Source organism: Geotrypetes seraphini, chromosome 5, assembly GCF_902459505.1.
Source record: "Geotrypetes seraphini chromosome 5, aGeoSer1.1, whole genome shotgun sequence".
In the NCBI taxonomy this organism is placed as follows: Eukaryota; Metazoa; Chordata; class Amphibia; order Gymnophiona; family Dermophiidae; genus Geotrypetes; species Geotrypetes seraphini.
In genome coordinates, this window is record NC_047088.1 from 92,482,636 (window position 1) to 92,503,086 (window position 20,451).

Below are 20,451 nucleotides of genomic sequence, written 5' to 3' on the forward strand. Positions count from 1 at the left end.
ATTCCTTCCCTTGGTGATTATATTACTATGTCCAATATATTTCTCTGGATTAATAGAGATGTAATCGGTAGGGTTATATTAAATGAAGCCCTCTGTGGTTAAGGGAGGGGGGGCGAGTAATGAAGGAACATCCTCCGTTTTATACCCTGCAGCATTCGAGTCCCGGCAACAACTCCACCTCAGCAGCTCCGTCGCGAAGACAGCCGAAGTCGGTCGGCTCTAGCCGGCCCCAGCGCGGAGATAGGGGCGTGCCACACAGCCGAGTTTTCCCGAGTAGGTGGAGCTAAGGAGGTGTGGCCCGTCTGCCAACGTTCTGTGCAGAGAGGCATGGCTGGCGGCCGAACTTTCCCAGCGGGGCGTGGCCGGTGCCGGATAGCTCCCGGGCTGAGCAGGAAGTGTCTCCAGGATTGAGCCCGGGTTCCCAGTGTATGATGGCTGCGGCAGCTGTTCCTAGGGCCGGCGATGAGCCGCTGCAGCTCCAGTCTGGTAAGACGTGCGAGCTGTGGAAAGGGACGGTATGCAGTTTATGGGAAACCTTAAGACGGACTAGGAAAGGTCTGGTTCCGTGTTGTTCACAGCAGTATATGTATATTATGTGTACATTCTCTGCTATCAGATGCGTCTGTTTCTTTTTATACTATCGATATACACACAGACCTCATTGTACATTATTTTCTGTCCTATATGACTAAAACGACTATCAGCTAGTAACTGGTTATTGATATTATAGTGCATGTTATAACTATATGTGCCTTGTTATGGTGTATATTTACATTAAGTATACATTCATTATTACAATGACTAGTTCTATATATAAGTTTCTATGTTGAAGGTTGACTATGGTGATTACATAGTCATATCAAGCAACTAGGGGTAGTACAATGGATGGGAAGGGAGCAGGAAGTCCCAGATGTTGGAATGTTTAGTCTGTTCTGCTTAGCACTGCTTGTATTTGAGAAATACAGAATTGATGGTTTGAGTCTTACTTGGGGTGAGTTTCTTTGCTCGAGGGAATCCTCATCTCTCTTTTGTTTGTAGAGGGAGAACAGATCCAGCGGTTACAGGTTCAACTCCAAGAGGCACTGGCAGAGATTGAAAATATTAAAGCTGTGGCAACAGTTAGTGAAACCACAAAGCAAGAGGTGATCGACGATGTGAAGAGGCGCTGCCAAGAAGAAGTGGCATCGCTGCAGGCCATCATGAAAGGTAAAGGGTAGAGGGAGTGGGCAGATGTACAAAGAATGTCAACTTTTAAAGCCATTTATTTACTCAGGTCTGATCTGAAAATTGCTCTTTTCTGCCTAACTCAAAAAATTTCTCTTTTTTTTTAAACTTAAGTGTTTTTCTTTCCCACTTCAAATAGATTGCCCAAAGCAATGTAGAACAAGGAAGATAAATGTAATTTAAAATGAAACACAATCCAAAATAATCCATAATAAAAACAATAACTCCACAGTAGTACTCTCCACCCTTAAAATTCTAAGAACATAAGAAAACAAGACAGGCACTACAGGAGCTAAGAGTGAACAGCAGGGGAAACAATCCAGCCATTATAACCCTGCCCTCCTCGTAGAAAAAGCCAGGTTTTCACCATTTTACGAAAATGTAAAATAATTGCTTTCTATTCTGACATCTAAAGCTGAACGATCCAAGATGGGGGCCATAGCAGAAAACACTCTCTTTTTAATTCATCATCTCCTTACCAAAAGGGATTGATTACATCCTCCCCTACTAGACTGCAGATCATGTTGTATACTAGAGAATGACATGGGAAAAAAATCTGTCTCCGTCACTGCCCTATCACCGGACCACCGTCCCCTTCACCGCCCCGTCCCTGAACCCGCTGTCCCCTTCACCGCCCGTCCCTGCAGCATCCACTCTTCCCTCTCGCTACCTCACTGCCCTTCAGTGGCCTGAGAATCTCCCTTACCTTCACGGCGGAAAGAAACTTAAGGGAGGGAAGGCGCACAGTCACTGATAATGCGCGTGGCCCCTTCCCTCTCTCCGGCCAAATCTATCTCCCTCCCCCTTACCTTCGCGGCACTTTAGAAAAGAAACTGATGGCGGCGAAGCCTGCCTGTGCCGCCCTGCAGTCGTGTGTGTGTGTGGGTGGAAGCTTCTCCTCTGACAATTGTCATTTATAAACACAAATAAAACAGAGCAAGGTTCAACAAAATCCATCTCCCCTCCCTTTCACTAATATCCCCTTCACTACTGTGAAAATTGAACAAACCAAATTACTACAGAATGCTACATAGAAGAATCAAGCTAACAGAATACTTTAGTCACGCATGGCAAGAATAATGTTAGGGGAGTGCAACTAGGGCAACTGCCCCCTGGTCAGAGAGCGAGCCTTAAGCCAGCTGAAAGCTAAAGAAGCACAGCCTGGACTTTGCAGTCCCCAGCAGTGTTCCCTCTAAGCTGCGCTGGCGTGCGCTGGCGCACAAAATATTGCCTCGCAGCGCACAATGTCACGTCACAGCGCACGGCGTACGAAGATGGCAGGCCGCGGCGAGAGGAGAATCGGGCGAGTTGGCGCTGGCGCCCGATATTTTTAGCGCACGGGGAAAAAATTTTGCTCACACCACCCGCCCGCTTAGAGGGAGCACTGGTCCCCAGTTATGTCTAATACCAGCTCTGCAGGATACATATTTCAAATCTGAAATATTCTAATCGCAAAATATAAAATAAATTTATTTTTTTCTTTTTGTTGTCTGGTAATTTTATTCTTCAAATCACATTGGTCTCAGGCTTTGGCTTTAGGTTCCTTCTATCTTCATCGTGGCATGGCTGGCTCCTGAAGGTAAAATAGGCGCAAGAGGAACTGGGGAGAAGATGCAGAGTCTGACACGGGCGCAATTTTTTTTACCACAGGAGTAAGACTTTTCACCACTCCCACGGGGCGGTAAAAGGTCTTGTCCCCATTCCCGCGGGGCGGTGAAAGGTCTTGGCCCCATGCCTGCAGTAAACCAGTTGCAAATGTCTCCATTCCTTTGGATTTATTGCGGTGACCCTCGATAAACGGTCCCCATGTCATTCTCTATTGTATACTAGGTATACAATAATCCAGCGATGAACCCAAAAAGAGGGCTCAGATTATTTCAAAAAAATTTGTAGAAAAATATAAACTCTTTTTTAATAACCCACCAAGATATTTATCTCTCAGAATTCTCTTAAGATAACTGATTAGACTCTCCAGCATGAAACAGTCCTCACTGCTCTATAACATAATATAACATAACTTTATTCTTCTATACCGTCACAATCAGACGATTTCTGTGCAGTTTCCACTGAAGAGAGCTGGACAAATAGCAAGAGTCCAACAATTTCCTAAGAGTAGTCAGAGTAGAATTATTATTATTAATATAACTTCTATTTAGGAAATGAATTTATCAAACAGTACAGTCTTAATTTCTTTCCGAAATGCGCTGTAAGACAGCCTGGCTCCACTGATGTAATTACCCAACCAGGACTGCTGCCTACTTGCTTGAAACGAAAAAGTCCTATCCAGAAAAGACCTGTATCTACAACCAGTAATTTTTGGATAGGCAAATAAATTACAATTTCTGGTTATCCTCGTAGGGCTGGTTTGGGGATTGACTCCTCCACTTCAACCAGTTTCACTTTCCATGGGCATCATAGATGTCACAAGCAGCATCACTCATCCCACATACTGAGGCAATATGGCAAAAGATCCAAGATAAAGAGTAAAAGAAATACAATAAAATAGGAGAGGTAGAGATAAAAACATATCTTGTAATGTGAATACAGTCTTCATTCTTGCCAATTGACCTAAGTAATCTAAGGATTAAAAAACATATTGAAAAAGACATATTGAAAAAGTAGACTTTCAAACTCTCTTTAAATTTTTAGTACGATGGTTTTAGGTGCAGAATAAGTAGGAGGTTATTCTATAATGTAGGATCTAAAACACTAAAAATAGAAGAATGAATTGTATCAAAACAACCACTAAGATATGCTGAGATGAACCCAAAGATTGATTGTGTGTATGGTGTTTATTTATTTATTCAATTTTTTAGCCCATCTTCCCAAAGGATCTCAGACCGGGTTACAAATCAGATACTCAAGCACTTTCCCTATCTGTCTTGGTGGGCTCACAGTTTGTCTAATGTACCTGGGGCAGTGGAGAATTAAGTGACTTGCCCAGGGTTACAAGGATCAGTGCAGGGTTTGAACCCACATCATCAGGGTGCTGAGGCTGTAGCTCTAACTACTATGCCACATTCTCCTCTCCTTATAGAGGTGGTAAAAATAAGGAGGGAAACCAAGAAAACACTGTGGAGTGATGATGATCCTGAAATGGACTTTAATGAAAGATTCAAAGTTCCAAATATACAATAAAATAATCTACATGAAAAAATAATAAATAATCAACATACAAATCAAGTAGCTAGTAGTGCAGGACCCAACACGGTCCGTGTTTTGACAAGATATCTTCTTCAGGGGTCCCCAAGAGTCCTATGATGATGAATACATGAAAAAACTGGTATGTGGAGAGACGAACGCTGCTTGAAACCAAAGGAGAGGCCTGAGGTGTAAATTTTATGTAACCAGAGTTATGATTTTGTGGGGATTCTAGCTGAAAGTGGCAGCTACTGTTCTTTTTTGAGTAATGGGAGTGATATGATTATACTGCTTTGCCCCTAAAATAATTTTAACTGCTATGTGTTGGATTAATTTCATATCCTTAATGCGAAAACCAGAGAAGACTGAATTGCAATGATCCAGATGTCCTAAAACTGATGCATGATGTACCTTCTGGAGAGCATTTGTTCCAAAAAAGATCTTATTGAGGGAATCTGTTTTAATTCAATTACACATTTCAACTGTAGTACAAAAATGCTTTTTTTCAAAGTTTAGTTGATCACTGATTACAACACTGAGGATTTTTATGAAATTAACAATATTAGTATTTATGCCAGCTTGAAGGATGCTTGGATACATAGGGAAATGATTGGTCAGCAGGAAGAAGGAAGTGATAATGATAATATAAGATTTTTTAAAGACCCCATTTTGAGTACTTTGTATAATTGTGGAGACCACACTTTTTAAAACCAATATAAACAGGAAGGAGTCAGTGCAGAGGATGGTTACTATAATCGTCAGTGGTCTTCATGATGGTGTCTGAGGATCTTAAGGTGATGGCCATTGCCAGAAGGATGCTAGGCTGCATAGAGAGAGGAGTATAAACAGTAGAAGAAAGGTGTCGATGTACAGGTCATTACTGAGGTCTCATTTGGAGTATTATGTTCAGTTTTGGAGGCCGTATTCAGTAAGGATATCATCTTTATTGTAATCCGCCTAGAACCGCAAGGCACAGGCGGAATAGAAATCCCTAATGTAATGTAATGTAATGGATATAAAAAAGACTTTGAAGCAGTTCAAAGAAAAGTGACAATAATGGTATGGGGTTTGAGCCACAAAACGTAAGAGATTTGATGACTTGAATATAGTCTTGAGGAAAGGGGGGGATTTGATACAGACGTTTGGAATAAACACAAAATCATGTATGGAAAGAGAATGGAATCAAAACAAACTTAACAATGCTTAGATGGCAGCTCCATTAATTGGTAAATAAGGCCAGTGCAGGGCAGACTTCTACAGTGTATGCCCTGATCTTGGCTGGACAGATCTGGATTGGCAGGAGTAGAGAGAGCTTCAATGGCAACTGCAGTAGCTAGGGAAGAAGGCCAGCTCCGGGCAGGCTTCTATTGTCTGTGTCCCTAAAATAGGAAAGACAGATCAAGAATAAAAGTGATTGGAATTCCATCTTTCATATGGTCATTTTCTCTCTTAAGATGATAATATTGTTCTTATATCCATTGTCAAGAATTCCTCAGTAGGTTCACACGAAGCTTCTAATTATAGACAGTGGCTTCTGTACCACTGTTTACCATTGAATATTCAGGTTAGGTTAAGCCTCTGGTGGGCAGCAGCTTTAAAAACTGCAGACTACTGCAGACTGAATATTGGGTGGTTTGTTCTTATTTAGAGCAACCAAAAATCAGTCTAGCACCAGCTATGGGTTTCCCACTAAGACTACTTTTTCTAATGATCCAGAAAGCCACTGCCACACTGTTTTTTGATTTACTACTACAGCAGTCCAGATAGACTAATTAAAGCCTGGACCACGCACAGTAGGGTTGTCCAGAAAAACCTAAAGTTGGAAAAACTATCCCCCTAGCCCCTTTTTACAAAACCCCGTAGCATGTTTTTTTAGCACCGACCTTGGCAGTAACAGCTCCGACGCTCATAGCTAAAAACCACGCTAGGGTTTTGTAAAAGGGTGTGTGTGTGAATTGAAGTTTTTCCCATGAATTTGATTGTGCTTGATTGTGCTTTTTAAAAAAATTTGAATCCTGGGGTTCCTTAAAGCCACTGATCACATAAAGCTCCATTTTTCTTGTTGCAAGGAGTTGAATAGCATCGCAGTCTTTATCTTGACTAGCTCAAGAAGACATTGAATGCTTGAGTGTTTGAAACGTCATTGGTAGAGGACTACACCAAAGTGGCTGTGTTTAGCTATTAGCAAAGTATGTTAAATTTCTGTTATATTCCACAATAAAGTGCAGATACTGAAGGTTCATTTAATAAAATGCTGCTGGACCTTTTTGCATAAAGTTTCCATTCATCATCTTTAAATAGGAAATCATTTGTCTGAAAACTAAAGAGAAGACCCCTGAGGCAGGCCAAGAGCTGAAACATTGGCAGTGTCGGGTCTTTTTCCAATAAATAATTATTTGTCCCAGTTCTGTCGGCATGTACACTTCTTTGTGGGTGTTACTGACTGTTTTGTGTTTTTGGATCCCTTTTTCTGTACTATATTAGACCTTTTTGTATAAAATGTCTTTTTATCATTATTATGACAGGAGAATGTTTTCCTGTTCTTTTCTGATTGTAACACTGTATTAGTGGGATTGTAAGGAATCTAACCTCACTTGTTATAATAAGCATATTGGAAACTCTAGTGTTACTTCTCTGCTGATTTATTGTTGTTGGTTTTTTTTCCAATAAAACAGACTTGCCATTCAGGGTCAGATTCCACAACTGCTGCCAAAAGTTAGGCAGTGATAGCTGCCCTACTGCCGTGTAACTTAATTGGTTTAATTGGGTCTAAGTGGCACAATACTTGTTCATGCCATTAAAACCCAATTAAACCCTCATTTAAGAATAAAATAGGCGCCGCTGCATGGCCTCTGATAGCTAGCAGCGCATAGTGACACTAAAACCTGAAAGTGGGCATGGTTAGGGGTGGCGCTGGACTTCAGTGTCACCATGCACCACTTCCCGCAATTTGCAAAGGAAATATAGGCCTGTGAAACCCAGGCCTACATTTCTGGCTCCTAGTGTCCTTGGGAGCCAAGATTCTGGAAGCTGCATCTGTTGGTGATTGACTTGCACAGGTGCTGCTTATAGAATCGGGGCCAAAATGTCTTTTTATCAAGGTATCATTGCTGAGTGTGAAAACATAAGTTATAGCTATGATACCAAGAAAGTTGCTCTATTAAACAAAAATACTGTATATACTTGAATATAGAACGAGATTTTTGGGCCACAAAAATGGCCCCAAAATGGGGGTCTCGTCCTATATTCGGGTCATCACCCATTGACCACCCGACCCTCTTCCGGACTTGTTGCAGGCCTCAACTGGCCTACCGTATAACCTGGTAGGCCGGGACAGGAGGGATCTCTCCCATCCCGGCCAACTAACAGTTTTTTTTAACCTCCCCCCCCCCCATGCACATACCTTTTTTTTTAACTTCCCTCTCCTGCCTGTACTTTTTTTTCACCATTTTTAATCCCTGGGGGTCCAGCAGTGTATGGGGCAGGAGCAATCTTTCTTCTCTTCTGCCCCGAGCTGAGCCTCTCCCTCCCTGGATGTCTACCTCCGATCTGGCGGCCAGCGGCGTACTCAATAGGACCAAGCTTTTCATGCTCCCTGTCTGGCCCTGTGCTCTCTGAATGGCTACCGCCGGTTCTCGGCTGGCTAGGTGAGCCTTCCAGAAAGAACTGAGGAGCAGTGCTCTAGCAGAAGTCCAGTGCCTTTTCTGAAGTCCAGCACATTTCAGATTCACTTCAATTCACAGCCTTGACTTGATGACTTTGCTAGACACACTTTATAATCTTACACTGGCTGATTTCCAGGCTTGGGGAGTTCCAAGTTGAACCATCAAGCACCCTTTCTCTTGTTTATACCAAGAAAGTAACTGCTAGGCTGGTATTTTTAAGGGTGGAAGATTAGGAGCAGGTTTCTTTGCTAATAAGACAGTCATTTAACACTTTGTGGGTGTAATGTTTTTCTGTACATAAAGCTTTTTTTACTCAAAGAAAAAGCCTTTTATAAAAGTGCACAGCCATTTAAATGTGTACATGCATAAGTGATCCCATGGGTTTAGTTTGGGTTGAGCGGAGGCAGAATTGATATGTAATACAGGGTAAATGCATAGAATGAATGCATGTATTCCACCAACTTCAGATCAGGTATAAATATGTGTATTAGCATTTGCGTGCTCTTGCATAGGCACTTATGTTGTCTCTATAAAATAGGGACAACTTCATACATGTTGGTATGGGAGGGGGATTTAGGGAGAACCTTTACCACTCAGGAGTGGGAAGGTATTTCAAGACAATTTCATCATTTTGCTTCGACTCCGGTATTAGTTGAAAATGCTCTTAAAGTGCTGGTACGATGGCATATGACCACTGTTATAATGGGCAGAATGGAAGGGGCAGCCGGAGCTGAGTGCTGGAGGGGGTGTGGGTCTAAGGCAGCGGTCTCAAACCCGCGGCCCGCGGGCCACATGTGGCTCTCCAAGTTTTATTTGCGGCCCGCGGTCTGGACTGGATAATTCCTTCCTTTTGGAGCAGCAGCGGGTCTGGCCGGTTCGTTCTGTTCAAAGCCTCGGGTTGGCGGCTCCTTGCGCTATTCGCTCCTGCATCGGAAGCCTCTCTGACATCACAACATCAGAGAGGCTTCAGACGCAGGCGCGGATCTCGCAAGGAGCTGCCACCTGCGGCTTTGAATGGAATGAGCCTGCCAGATACACTGCTGCTCCAGTGGCGTACCAAGGGGGGGCGGTCCGCACAACTGGTCACCCTCCACTGTTCTTCATAGAGTGCGGCTCGCGGCTCGTCTAGAGCAGGGGTGCCCAACTGCTTCCCTTCTCACCGCCGGCACCATGCTCTTTGATCTCCCTACTTCTCTCGCCGCCCGACCTCAATTCTGACGTCGAGAGGACGTTCTGGCTAGCCAATCGCTGCCTGGCTGCCCGGAATGTCCTTTCCGACATTAGAATTGACGTCGGGCAGCGAGAGTTGGTCGGCCCCGTGGAGATCTCGGCCTGTTGCCGATGGCGCCAGCAGCAGCAGCAGCCTATTCCCTGGCGGCTATGGCATGGGGGAGGGCAGGAAGGAAGAAAGAAAGAAGGGGGGGGGGCAGGGAGCCAGAAGGAAAAAAGAAAGAAGGGGGGAGGGGGGACCAGGAGAGCCAGAAGGAAAAAAGAAAGAAGGTGGGGGGACAAGGAGCCAGAAACAAAGCAAAAAATGGGACAAGGAATCGGAGAAAGACAGACATAGAAAAAGAAAGAAAAAGTTGGAGGAGGGAATGAGGTCTGGAGGAGAGGAAGCATACGGGAGGCTGAAAGAAGAGAAGAACTTTTCTTTCTCAAAACTGGCACATATCTATTACTAAATTGAAAATAAAGTCATTTTCCTACCTTTGTTTGGTAATTTCATCAGTCTCTGGTTGCACTTTATTCTTCTGACTGTGCATCCAATATATATTAAACTTTAAATGTGAGTACTGCAGAAAAAATAGAGTACTTGGAGGGCCGCAGAAAAAATAGTTAATGTCTTATTAAAGAAATGACAATTTTGCATAAGGTAAAACTGTTAAAGGAAAGTTTTATAAACTATAAAGAGTTTAACCTCATGCAAAATTGTCATTTCTTTAATAAGACATTAACTATTTTTTTTCTGCGGCCCTCCAATTACCTACAAATCCAAAATGTGGCCCCGCAAAGGGTTTGAGTTTGAGACCACTGGTCTAAGGGGACTTATTATCACGTGTGATGAGAATGTGTCAGTGTATAAAAGTATTGGGGTTTAGCATTCGAGTATGTGAGTAAGATTATTTCTTTCCCCTTACCTAAGAGGGCGTACTTAGAGCTTTTAGGAATGTAGATGGAGGGGATGGCTGCTACATAAGACCGGTTTTCCATGTTGGCCTTTACGGCAGCTAGAATGGTACTAGCCCAATATTGGAAGGGGTCCAGGTGTCCCTCTTTGTCACTTGTGAGGGACCGCTTGGGATGGATATGTCAAAGATATCGTCTCTCAGATATTCTGACTTGTAGGTGGCAGAAGTGGGTGATATCTGGAGGTGGAGGGGGTCATGGAAGGGGATGCTGCTCGAATGTTTTCCTGCTTTGGAGTTGTTGTTTCCTACTTGGGTTATCGGGGAGAGGATTGGTGGATGGGTTTGTTTGCATTACGCCTGGGCCTGACATTGGGATCCTTTGCTGGGGAGCTTAACCCTGATCTGACACGGGGGTCTTGTATAGAGTTTTAGTGTCTCGACTCTCTGGGTTTATCGATGGTCAGTATTAGCAGGGGTGGGGGTTAATTTTGGCTTCAATGGTACATTGATAAATGTTTATATGGGGCAAATCTGCGGGGACTATTGAGGCTTGTTTGTTTGGCCTGCTGCTTTTATTTGTCCCCATGGGGGCTCATTGTTCTATGTATGGTTTGTGCACATTGATGATTTCAAATAAACAATTACAAAAAAAATAGGGACAAGATATTAAAAAAAAAAAGCTGAGCTCCTAAATTTGTGACTTATTTTCAGCCAAATGTAGGAACCTGAAATTTCTTTTTTTTTTTAATCTTTATTTTCATTTTATGCTTTTGACATAATTATTAGTCAAAACAAAGAAATAATACAATACCAGTGTCAACATTGGAATAACACAATAGTCTAAAATGAAAAATTTACATAAGAGAAATGAAAAGAACTTCTTTTTCTCATCACTTTAAAGGTAAAGGAATTAAACCCAAATATAAAATATACTGGATTGTAAAATTAGACCTTAATTAAAGAGGAAGAAAGCTATGCATTCGCTGAATTTTCTAATCAAACAGTACAAGGAAAATAAAAGATGGTAGCTGAGTGGGAACAAGAACCTTTTTAAACTGAGCTAATTGTAACAGAAATTCTCTCAAGAATACTAAGTTTGCTCTTTAGCAGAAATAAACTTTATCAGCTGCTGAGGTTAAAATAACCCACATATCTATTCCCTTGATAGATCATCACACATTTACAGGGGTATCTGAGTACGAACGTCGCACCCAACTGCAAGGCCCTTGGTCTCAAAATAAGAAATTGTTTTCTTCTCTTTGGGGTTGTTCGTGACACGTCTGGATACATTCTCACTAATTTAGTCATAAATGGTATATCCTTAAACTTAAAGAACAACTTGAGCATCCATTCTCTGTCAGAGTCAATAGCAAATTGTACAAGCAGCGTAGCAATTGCCGGTATTTCATTATCAGACCTCTCAAGGAAATTTGTCAAATCCAAACTATCGACAAATAAATTCTGCTGGTTTGGTTTTTGAATAGGCGGTCTGGTTGGTAAAAAGTATATTTTAGTGAGAGGCGGATAAGAGGTTCCAGGAACTTTTAAAACTTCTTTCAAGTATTTCTTAAATATATCTTGCGCTGGAGTAAGTGGTAAACATAGAAACATAGAAACATAGAAAGGTGACGGCAGAAAAGGGCCACAGCCCATCAAGTCTGCCCACTCTACTGACCCACCCCATTAAGTCTGAGTGCTGATGACTTAGTTCCTTAGCTCGACCCTCGTAGGGATCCCACGTGGATATCCCATCTATTCTTAAAGTCGAGCACGCTGGCGGCCTTGACCACCTGCATCGGAAATTTGTTCCAATGATCCACCACCCTTTCCGTGAAGAAGTACTTCCTGGCGTCACCACTAAATTTCCCTCCTCTGAGTTTAAGCAGGTGCCCCCTTGTGACCGAGGGTCCCATGGGAAAGAATATGTCGTTTTCCATCTCGACACGACCTGTAACGTATTTAAATGTCTCAATCATGTCACCCCTTTCCCTGCGCTCCTCTAGAGTATAGAGCTTCAACTTGCCCAGTCTTTCTTCGTATGAGAGACCCTTGAGTCCGGAGACCAAGGTAGTTTTGAAAAGTTTGTAATCCAAAGATTACATCTTCTGGTCATGTTTTCAAACATTGCTACTTTAAAATTAAGGTTTCCACTTTACCCACACCGAGGCTTGGGACTCCACAGTTTTTATTCTGGTCTCATGTCCATCCACTATAATTTCCATGCTAGTTAGTCTATTTTTCAATTCCAAATTTTCAGACACAACAGTAGTATAAAGTGTTGTAAGTTGCTGCATTTGGGTCCAGGAACCTGAAATTTCATCTTAATTTAGGAGCTTAAGAGCTATGTTTATAAAAGTAGGCCTGCCATTCATTTGCCTAGACCACTGTCTTGCAAACTGTGTGCCGCTGCACAGTGGCGTATCGTGAAGAGATTCCGGGTGTGCCGTGAGAGATTCCAGAATTTATTTTTAAAATTCCCTTCATAAGAAAACAAATATATACTAGAATAGGTAACGTGTATGTCGTGTACGCAAAAGTCTGTCACCACCGGCACCTCTCCTCCTGTCCTTCCCCTGGCATACCTCTGTAAATGTTCACCAGCGCGAGCAGCATCGTCCACCAGCTGTTTGCACCAGCCTCGGCTCCCTTCTGACGTCACTTCCAATCACAGGACCAGGACATGACATCAGAAGGGAATCGAGGGTGGCGCAAGCAGCAGGTAGGAGATGCTGCTTGTGCTAGCGAACATTTTGCAGATGTATAATTTCGATTATAATGCGCCGTGAACAACATTTGCTCTGTTTAGTGTGCTGGAGCTAAAAAAAGTTTCCAAGACACTAGCCTAGATTTATGAGCCTAGTTCTGAAAATCAGTGTTTAGCTCCTATTTTCCCAGCACCGAATCTGTCCTTATTGCCACCCACTTCTTATGCTCCTAAATTTAGGAATTTAGAGAAATTTTGTGGAAAAATTTATGCACACTCAACTCTGGTAAATTTTCAAAGAAGCCAATTTATGAGCATAAATAACTCTCTCCAAAGTTAGGAGCATAAACCTTTTGAATATTGAGGCCTCTATACATGCTTTCCGTTTTACAGTTTTAACAGGCAGGGAATAATTTTATAATCCTAAACTTGGCTCTAAATTTCTGCTGGGAGTTAATGAAATTTGTGCATTTTTGTGCTGATTGTAGTCAAAATGGAGGTATTTGGTTAAAATTTTCAGTGCTGGATTTTGCCACCTACTATATATATGCCTTGGAAGACTTCAGTTTTCTTTTTCTTTGTCTCAGACTCCATTAGTAGCTATGAGGCTCAAATCGCAACCTTACAGAGAGAGCAGATCCTGTACCGGGAGCTGAAGGAACGGGAACTGAACCAACTAAAGAGACGCGTGTCTCAGACACACCCGCTGGAGTCCTTAGAGAAGCAGATGGAGAAGGTGAGATCAGGAGAAGAGACATTTTCACGTGAAATAAGATGAAAGATAAAAAATGTCTTAAGCTTTTCTGAAAGATCTTGCTGCACAAGGGACTTTTACTCTTATACTGTATCTAATCATAATGAAAGGAATATTATGATAGGTAAAATTGAAAGCATGCTTTGATCTGAACTGACTAGTTAATTTAAATAATTTAACATACTGATGTAAAGGGGAAATAGGTTTATTGCAGTGTACGGTGGTTAATCTGAAGGGAGAGAATGTTTTGTATAGCAAGGGCGCAGAAATGTTTGCGTTGTAAGATTAGGATGACAAGCAGGAAATGTGTGTTTTTTTAATTGCTTTTTTTATTTTGTGTTTTATGGGTTCATGTTTTTAACTGTGTTGTATTTCACATAGATTTTTAGATACTTATCCTAAAATATTTAGGGCTCCTTTTATCAAGGTGCGGTAGGCAGTTAACCGCCTGCCGTGCTAGTCGCTAACGCCTCCATTGACGAGGCGTTAGTTTTTAGGCTTGCCACGGGGGTTAGCGCGTGATGAAATGTCCGACGCGCTAACCCCCATAGCGTGCCTTGATAAAAGGAGCCCTTATAGTTTACATAAGTAGTAGATTTCTGGATGTTCTTCCAGATCTTAAATTGCAGCTTCTTGGGTTTTCTGAATGGTTTCATAGCAGAGGAAGCAGGACCCTCTGGATTATCTAATATCATTTTTAAGTATATTTCGTCTTTATCTTGAGGTTCTTTTCTTCCCACCTTGCTGACACTTTTCTCTCTAGAAACTTTAATAGCAGGTGAGGATGGTAAGGTTTATCTTGCTTACCTAATTGACTGCTTTACAGTACTACATTTTCCTGGTGACACTATAGAAGAGAGACAGAAAAATATACAGTCTCTTCATTGTAGAGCTTCCTGTGTTGTTCCCCCTCACTTTTTCACAACTAAGGATGCTGCTCTGTACTAGAGAATGACACGGTGACAAAATTCATCACTGTTCCCGTCCCCGCGGATAACCACGGGAAACCATCTTCATGTCATTCTTTAAGGAGAGAGGGAAGAATCAGAGTATGAATGGCCTCAACCACTGACCCGCAAGCTTTGCTTTGAAGAATGCTGGTGTAGAAGGATTGAGATTGAAATAGACACTAGAAAATGACATGGGATTATTTCCCGCGGTTATTTCCCATGTCATTCTCTACTCTGTACTTATTCCTTGCTTTCTTGAATTTTGTTATATTTGCATCCACTACTTTGAAAGAAAGGACTTGAAGGATGAGATGTACAGCGTCAGCATCTATGAGACAAACATGTTTTTTTCTGTTACATAGATCTTTTGGACCCCTGTTAGGTTACATAAATTAGACAGTTCTAAATCTAACAGATGCTGGCACTGTTATCTAGACACAGGGACACTGGATCATCTGTTCTATTGTCCTTTGATACTCAGCTTCTGGAAATCAATATGGGGACAGATTAATCTCATACTGGAATCAACAATTCCTTTGATGTATGAGGTAGTTATATGTGGAACATTGCTGCATATTAAGCCCCCTATGGACCGGTACAAATGCAGGCTTTTCCTAATTATGACAGGGATAGCCATGCAAATGGTGACTCGCAATTGGAAAAATTGCGACCGCCTTAATATTCCTTTTTGGTGGGCCAGTTTATGTTTAGGATACAGATATGAAAAGATGAATGCTGATATGTTAGGGCATAGCAATCTATTTAAATTGGTTTGGGGCCCATTGACATCCTTTGTTACTTCAACAAAGTTGTCTTTTGTTTTAATTTTTGTTTCTTTTTATACACATCCAGGACAGGGTGGGATATCTTTTTGGTTTATTCTTTGATTAAATATGTTGGATGGGAGGGCAGGGATATTTTTCTTCTGCATTATTATTGATTGAATTTAAGTGCTTATTTTGTTTATTAATGTCTGTATAATTCCTGGTACTTTGTATTAATTTTGAAAATTAATAAAGATGTAAAGAAAGAAAGGTGTACATCTACCAACCTTTCCATTCAGAAATATCTCCATACAGTATTCCTGAGTCTAACTCCTTTCAACCTCATAGCCCTCATTTTCTAGAACTTTCTTTTCTACGCTGAAGTTTTTGTGCCACTGTAGTAGGTGTTTTTTTTTTTTAACTTCAGGCTCATGAGGATGCGGAGAAGCTACGTGAGATCGTTTTGCCGATGGAGCAAGAAATTGCAGCACTGAGGAAGAAGCTGACACGGGCAGAGGGGCTGATCCAAGAATTTCAGGTGACAAAGGTGGGGAAGGGAGCAGGCAAAAAAGGGGTGGTGTAACAGAGGCACCAAGGGCCAAAAGACAATATTGGAAAGGGCTGGTGTTCTCAAAAAGAGTGATCCAGGGCCCAAATGGTTTGTCACTCACTAACGACCCATACTTTGACTTATACCTTTTACGCTCTTGGTTTCCACCACTCTCCTCACCTAAAAAAAAAAAAAATCCTTTCTTTATGTGAATTAATTTGGTGTTGATTCCTTGCTGTTTGGCAGATCCAATATACTAAAAAAAAAAAAAAAAGAACAAAGTGTCAAAACTGCAGTCTTTGTGTGTGTGTATACCTTTTGATCAACCAAAGACCGCCATGACAAACACACTACACCGAACACTAGAAACAGTAGCAACCTGGATGAAAGATCACAAACTGAAAAGCAACACAGACAAAACTAAATTCATCCTCCTCAAAAATGACAAAGTCCCAACCATAACCAATATAGTAATTAACACAATCAACTATCCCATTCAAACTACCATAAAACTACTAGGAATGACTATAGACCGATGCTGCACCAAGCAACCGCAAATAAATAAAACAATAGAGAAATCCTTCACATTGATGAGAAACCTAAGACAAGTCAGGAAATTCTTCAAAAAACACAATTCCAGCTTATAGTACAATCCCTAATCCTAAGTCTAATAGATTACTGCAACATCCTCTATTTCAGTGTTTTTCAACCGCTGTTCCGCGGCACACTAGTGTGCCGCGAGATGTTGCCTGGTGTGCCGTACGGTCAGGGCCGCCATCAGGGCAGTACCACCAGTCTAGGGAGAGGGGCTGTCCGCCCCACGTGGACAGGAGAGAGCTGGACGGGGGACCCGCGGAATTCAATACATCTCGAGCCGCGAGGCTCGTCTTCTGTTCCTGCCTGCCCTGCAGCTAACATATAGCCGATCGCAAGCGTTCCCCGATGTCAGCGCTGACGTCGGAGGGAGGGCTTAAGCAAAGCCTGCCCTCCGACGTCAGCGCTGACTTCGGAGAATACTTCCGTTCGGCTATTTGTGCGCGGCAGGGCAGGCAGGAAGCAGAAGACAAGCCTCGCGGCTTGAGCTTCGTTTTGCTGAGAAAGTTGCAAAAATGGGCTGGGAGGCAAACACGGAACACAAAAGGGGGGAGGGAGTGCGTTTTGGACACAAGGCATGAACTTGGGAGAGAGGAAGGGAGGGAAAGAGATGCTGAGGTGGGGGAGGGAATGCGTTTTTGGACACAGAAGAAATGGACTTGGGAGAGAGGAAGGGAGGGAAAGAGATGCTGAGGTGGGGGAGGGAATGGGTTTTTGGACACAGAAGGCATGGACTTGGGAGAGAGGAAGGGAGGGAAAGAGATGCTGAGGTGGGGGAGGGAATGCGTTTTTGGACACAGAAGAAATGGACTTGGGAGAGAGGAAGGGAGGGAAAGAGATGCTGAGGTGGGGGAGGGAATGCGTTTTTGGACACAGAAGAAATGGACTTGGGAGAGAGGAAGGGAGGGAAAGAGATGCTGAGGTGGGGGAGGGAATGAGTGTTTGGACACAGAAGGCATGGACTTTGGAGAGAGGAAGGGAGGGAAAGAGATGGTTGTGTACACGGGGAATAGAAGAAAGGAGAATTTTTGGTCATAGGGAGGGAGTGAGGTACAGATAGTGGCATACCAGGGTGGGGGGGGCGCGGTCTGCCCCACCCCGGGTTTACGTCCCAAGGGGGTGCACAGCTGGCCACCCTCCAGTGTTGTCCCTAGGCCGGCAAACTGCGGCTCTTTAGCCACTTGAGTGCCACCGCCGCCATCGGGAACAGGCCGGCGCCAAGTTCTCCCTGCTTTTCCCTGTGGGGCCGGCCAACTCTCGCCACTCGCGTCAATTCTGACGTCGGAGAGGACGTTCTGGGCCAGCCAATCGCTGCCTGGCTGGCCTAGAACGTCCTCTCCGACGTTAGAATTGACGACGGGTGGCGAGAGTTGGTCGGCCCTGCGGGGAAGAGAAGCAGGGAGAACTCGGTGCCGGCCTGTTCCCGATGGCGGCAGTGGCAGCCTATTCCCCAGTGGCGGTGGCAGCATTATAAAATACTTTCTTTGTGTTTATTTGATTCCTATATATTTATATATAGTCAATATAGGCACAGTTAAATTTTTTAACTTTTTCTAATGGTGGTGTGCCTTGTGATTTTTTTCATGAAACAAGTGTGCCTTTGCCCAAAAAAGGTTGAAAAACACTGCTCTATTTCCCCTGCCTTGCTACAATGTCTAAACAACTACAAAGAATCCAAAATGCAGCTCTGAGACTCATCTACTCATTGAGAAAACACGACCATATTACAGAAGCATACATCAACTCACATTGGCTACCAATCCAAGAAAAAATAATATTTAAATTCTACTGTATGTTATTTAAAGCCTTAAACGGAGCCAGCCCAACCTACCTGAACAACCGCCTCATCCAAACACCTCAATCAGACATAGAAAAACACACACCCCATTCACACACTCCTCGATCAAAGAAGTAAAACAGAAAAAACTATACGATGGCCTCCTGGCCACTCAAGCAGCTAAACTAGATAACCAAATCTCCAATCTACTGATAACGACACCAGATAACATGACGTTCAGAAAAGAAATAAAAACTATACTCTTCAAGAAATTCCTGAAACAGCCATAACTTCAGGAAAGAAATTAAAACTACATTCTTCAAGAAATTCTTGAAACAGCCCTAACTTCAAACTTACCGTCCTTCCCCCCTCCCTCTTCCCGCCACACAGAAACTACATAACCTACTCTTTACCTCTCTAGAAAGGACAAATGTTCTTCCATTGTAACCCTCCATTTTTTATCTCTTTTGTAATCCGCCTTGAACTGCAAGGTAATAGCGGAATAGAAATCTCTAAGGTAATGTAATTATATATACATTATTCCTGTAGCTTCAAAAAGTGTTAAGAAAGGGACACTTATCTGGAGCCAAGACACTTTTTTCAGATAAGTGTCCCTTTCTTAACACCTTTTGAAGCTAATAGAAGCCGTTGTGCTGTGATTAAAGAACATACAGTGTCAACCACCATGTATCGCTGTTAGGCGCCCTGCTGAAAGACTTATCAGCACAACAAAAAATTTAAAAATTTAATATTTTTAACATTCAACTTTTTTCCATTTTTCAATTTTCTTCTCAAAATCTATTTTTCCATGTCTTCCCTTCCCTTCTGTCTGCTCTCCCATGGTCTGGCATCTGTCTCTTTCCCTCCTCCTCTCACCCAGTGGTCTGAAACATCTCTCTTTCCCTCCTCCCCTCCCCCAGTGGTCCAAAACATCTCTCTTTCCCTCCTCCCCTCCCCTAGTGATCCGAAACATCTTTCTTTCCCTCCTCCCCTCCCCCAATAGTCCAACACCTCTCTCTTTCCCTCCTCCCCTTCCCCCAGTGGTTCAACACCTCTCTCTTTCCCTCCTCCCCTTCCCCCAGTGGTCCAACACCTCTCTCTTTCTCTCCCCCCTTCTCCTGATCTGACATACTGTATCTCTCCCTTCCTTCAGTCATCTACCCCCCTAGTGGTATATTTCTCCCTCTCTCTTCACTCTCATCCCTCCTGCAACAATTTTCCTTCTTTCCTTCTCCCCAATCCCATTCACAATTAACATGCTCTCTCCACATGCACCATTTCTCCTGCTCTCATCACTTGCCCCTCCTGCAACAATTTTTCTTCCTTCCTACCCTCCCAACCCCATTCACAACTAATATGCTCTCTCCCTATGTACCACCTCTCCCTACCCTACTTTTCAAATCCAGCAAATTCTTTCTCTTCCCTTCCCCTTCTGCCAGGTCCAGCAGCAACACCTCTTCTCCTTTCCCTTTTCCTCCTCCCCTGTCCAACAGCACCTCTCCCTCTCTCCTGTCCAGCAGTACTTCTTCTCCATTCCCTTTCCCTCCTCCCCTGTCCAGCAGCACCTCTCCCTCTTCCATTCCCATATCCAGCAATACCTCTCCTCCCACCTAGCAGCAGCTCACTGTGTGCTTTTAACTTCCCCACACAGCTGCCGCTAGGGGGGAAGAGAGGTACTGCTGCTGCTAGGCTGGTCCGCCTCCGATAATGCAATGCAACTTTCTCTTTTGTTGGAGGCAGGCTGGCCTAGCAAAGGCCTCGACGCTGCCCTATGGAATCACTGGCTAAACTAACACTAGCAGCAGCTGTGTGTGGAAGTTAAAAGCACACAGTGAGCTGCTGCTAGGGAGAGAAGAGGTATTGCTGGGGAAGGGAGAGGTACTGCTACTAGTCCCTGGGGAGGGGGGCTGGGAAGAGAGGATGAGAAAGGCAGGAGATATGTGACAGCTGAAGGAGGATTAGGATTATCGTGTCACGTACCCCCTGACAATGGTACGTGTACCCCCTAGGGTATGCATATTGCATGTTGAGAATCTCTGTCCAAACCAGTCTGGCTTTCATGATATCCCTAACGAATATCTATGAGATATATTTGCAGGGGGTGCCTCCATTATATGCAAAGGTCTCATGCATGTTGATTGGGGATGTCCTGAAGACCCGACTGGTTTTGCATTTCTACAGGATTGTAATATGGACACT

At 43.2% G+C, this 20,451-nt stretch overlaps 1 protein-coding gene across 4 annotated transcripts in view; it reads left to right on the top strand.

Annotated features, from left to right (window-relative positions):
• Positions 1–281: 281 nt before the first annotated feature.
• Positions 282–20,451, top strand: part of RABEP2 (rabaptin, RAB GTPase binding effector protein 2) — a 42,926-nt gene continuing 22,756 nt past the window's right edge. Inside the window, exons 1-4 of one of the 4 annotated variants that reach the window (XM_033947166.1) lie at positions 282–555; positions 1,039–1,206; positions 13,451–13,599; positions 15,759–15,878. In XM_033947166.1, the coding sequence (XP_033803057.1) occupies positions 429–555; positions 1,039–1,206; positions 13,451–13,599; positions 15,759–15,878 (564 nt within the window). In that variant the 5' untranslated portion in view covers positions 282–428. The remainder of the gene's footprint in view (positions 556–1,038; positions 1,207–13,450; positions 13,600–15,758; positions 15,879–20,451) is intronic. The other 3 variants (XM_033947164.1, XM_033947165.1, XM_033947167.1) reach the window with 3 other exon arrangements.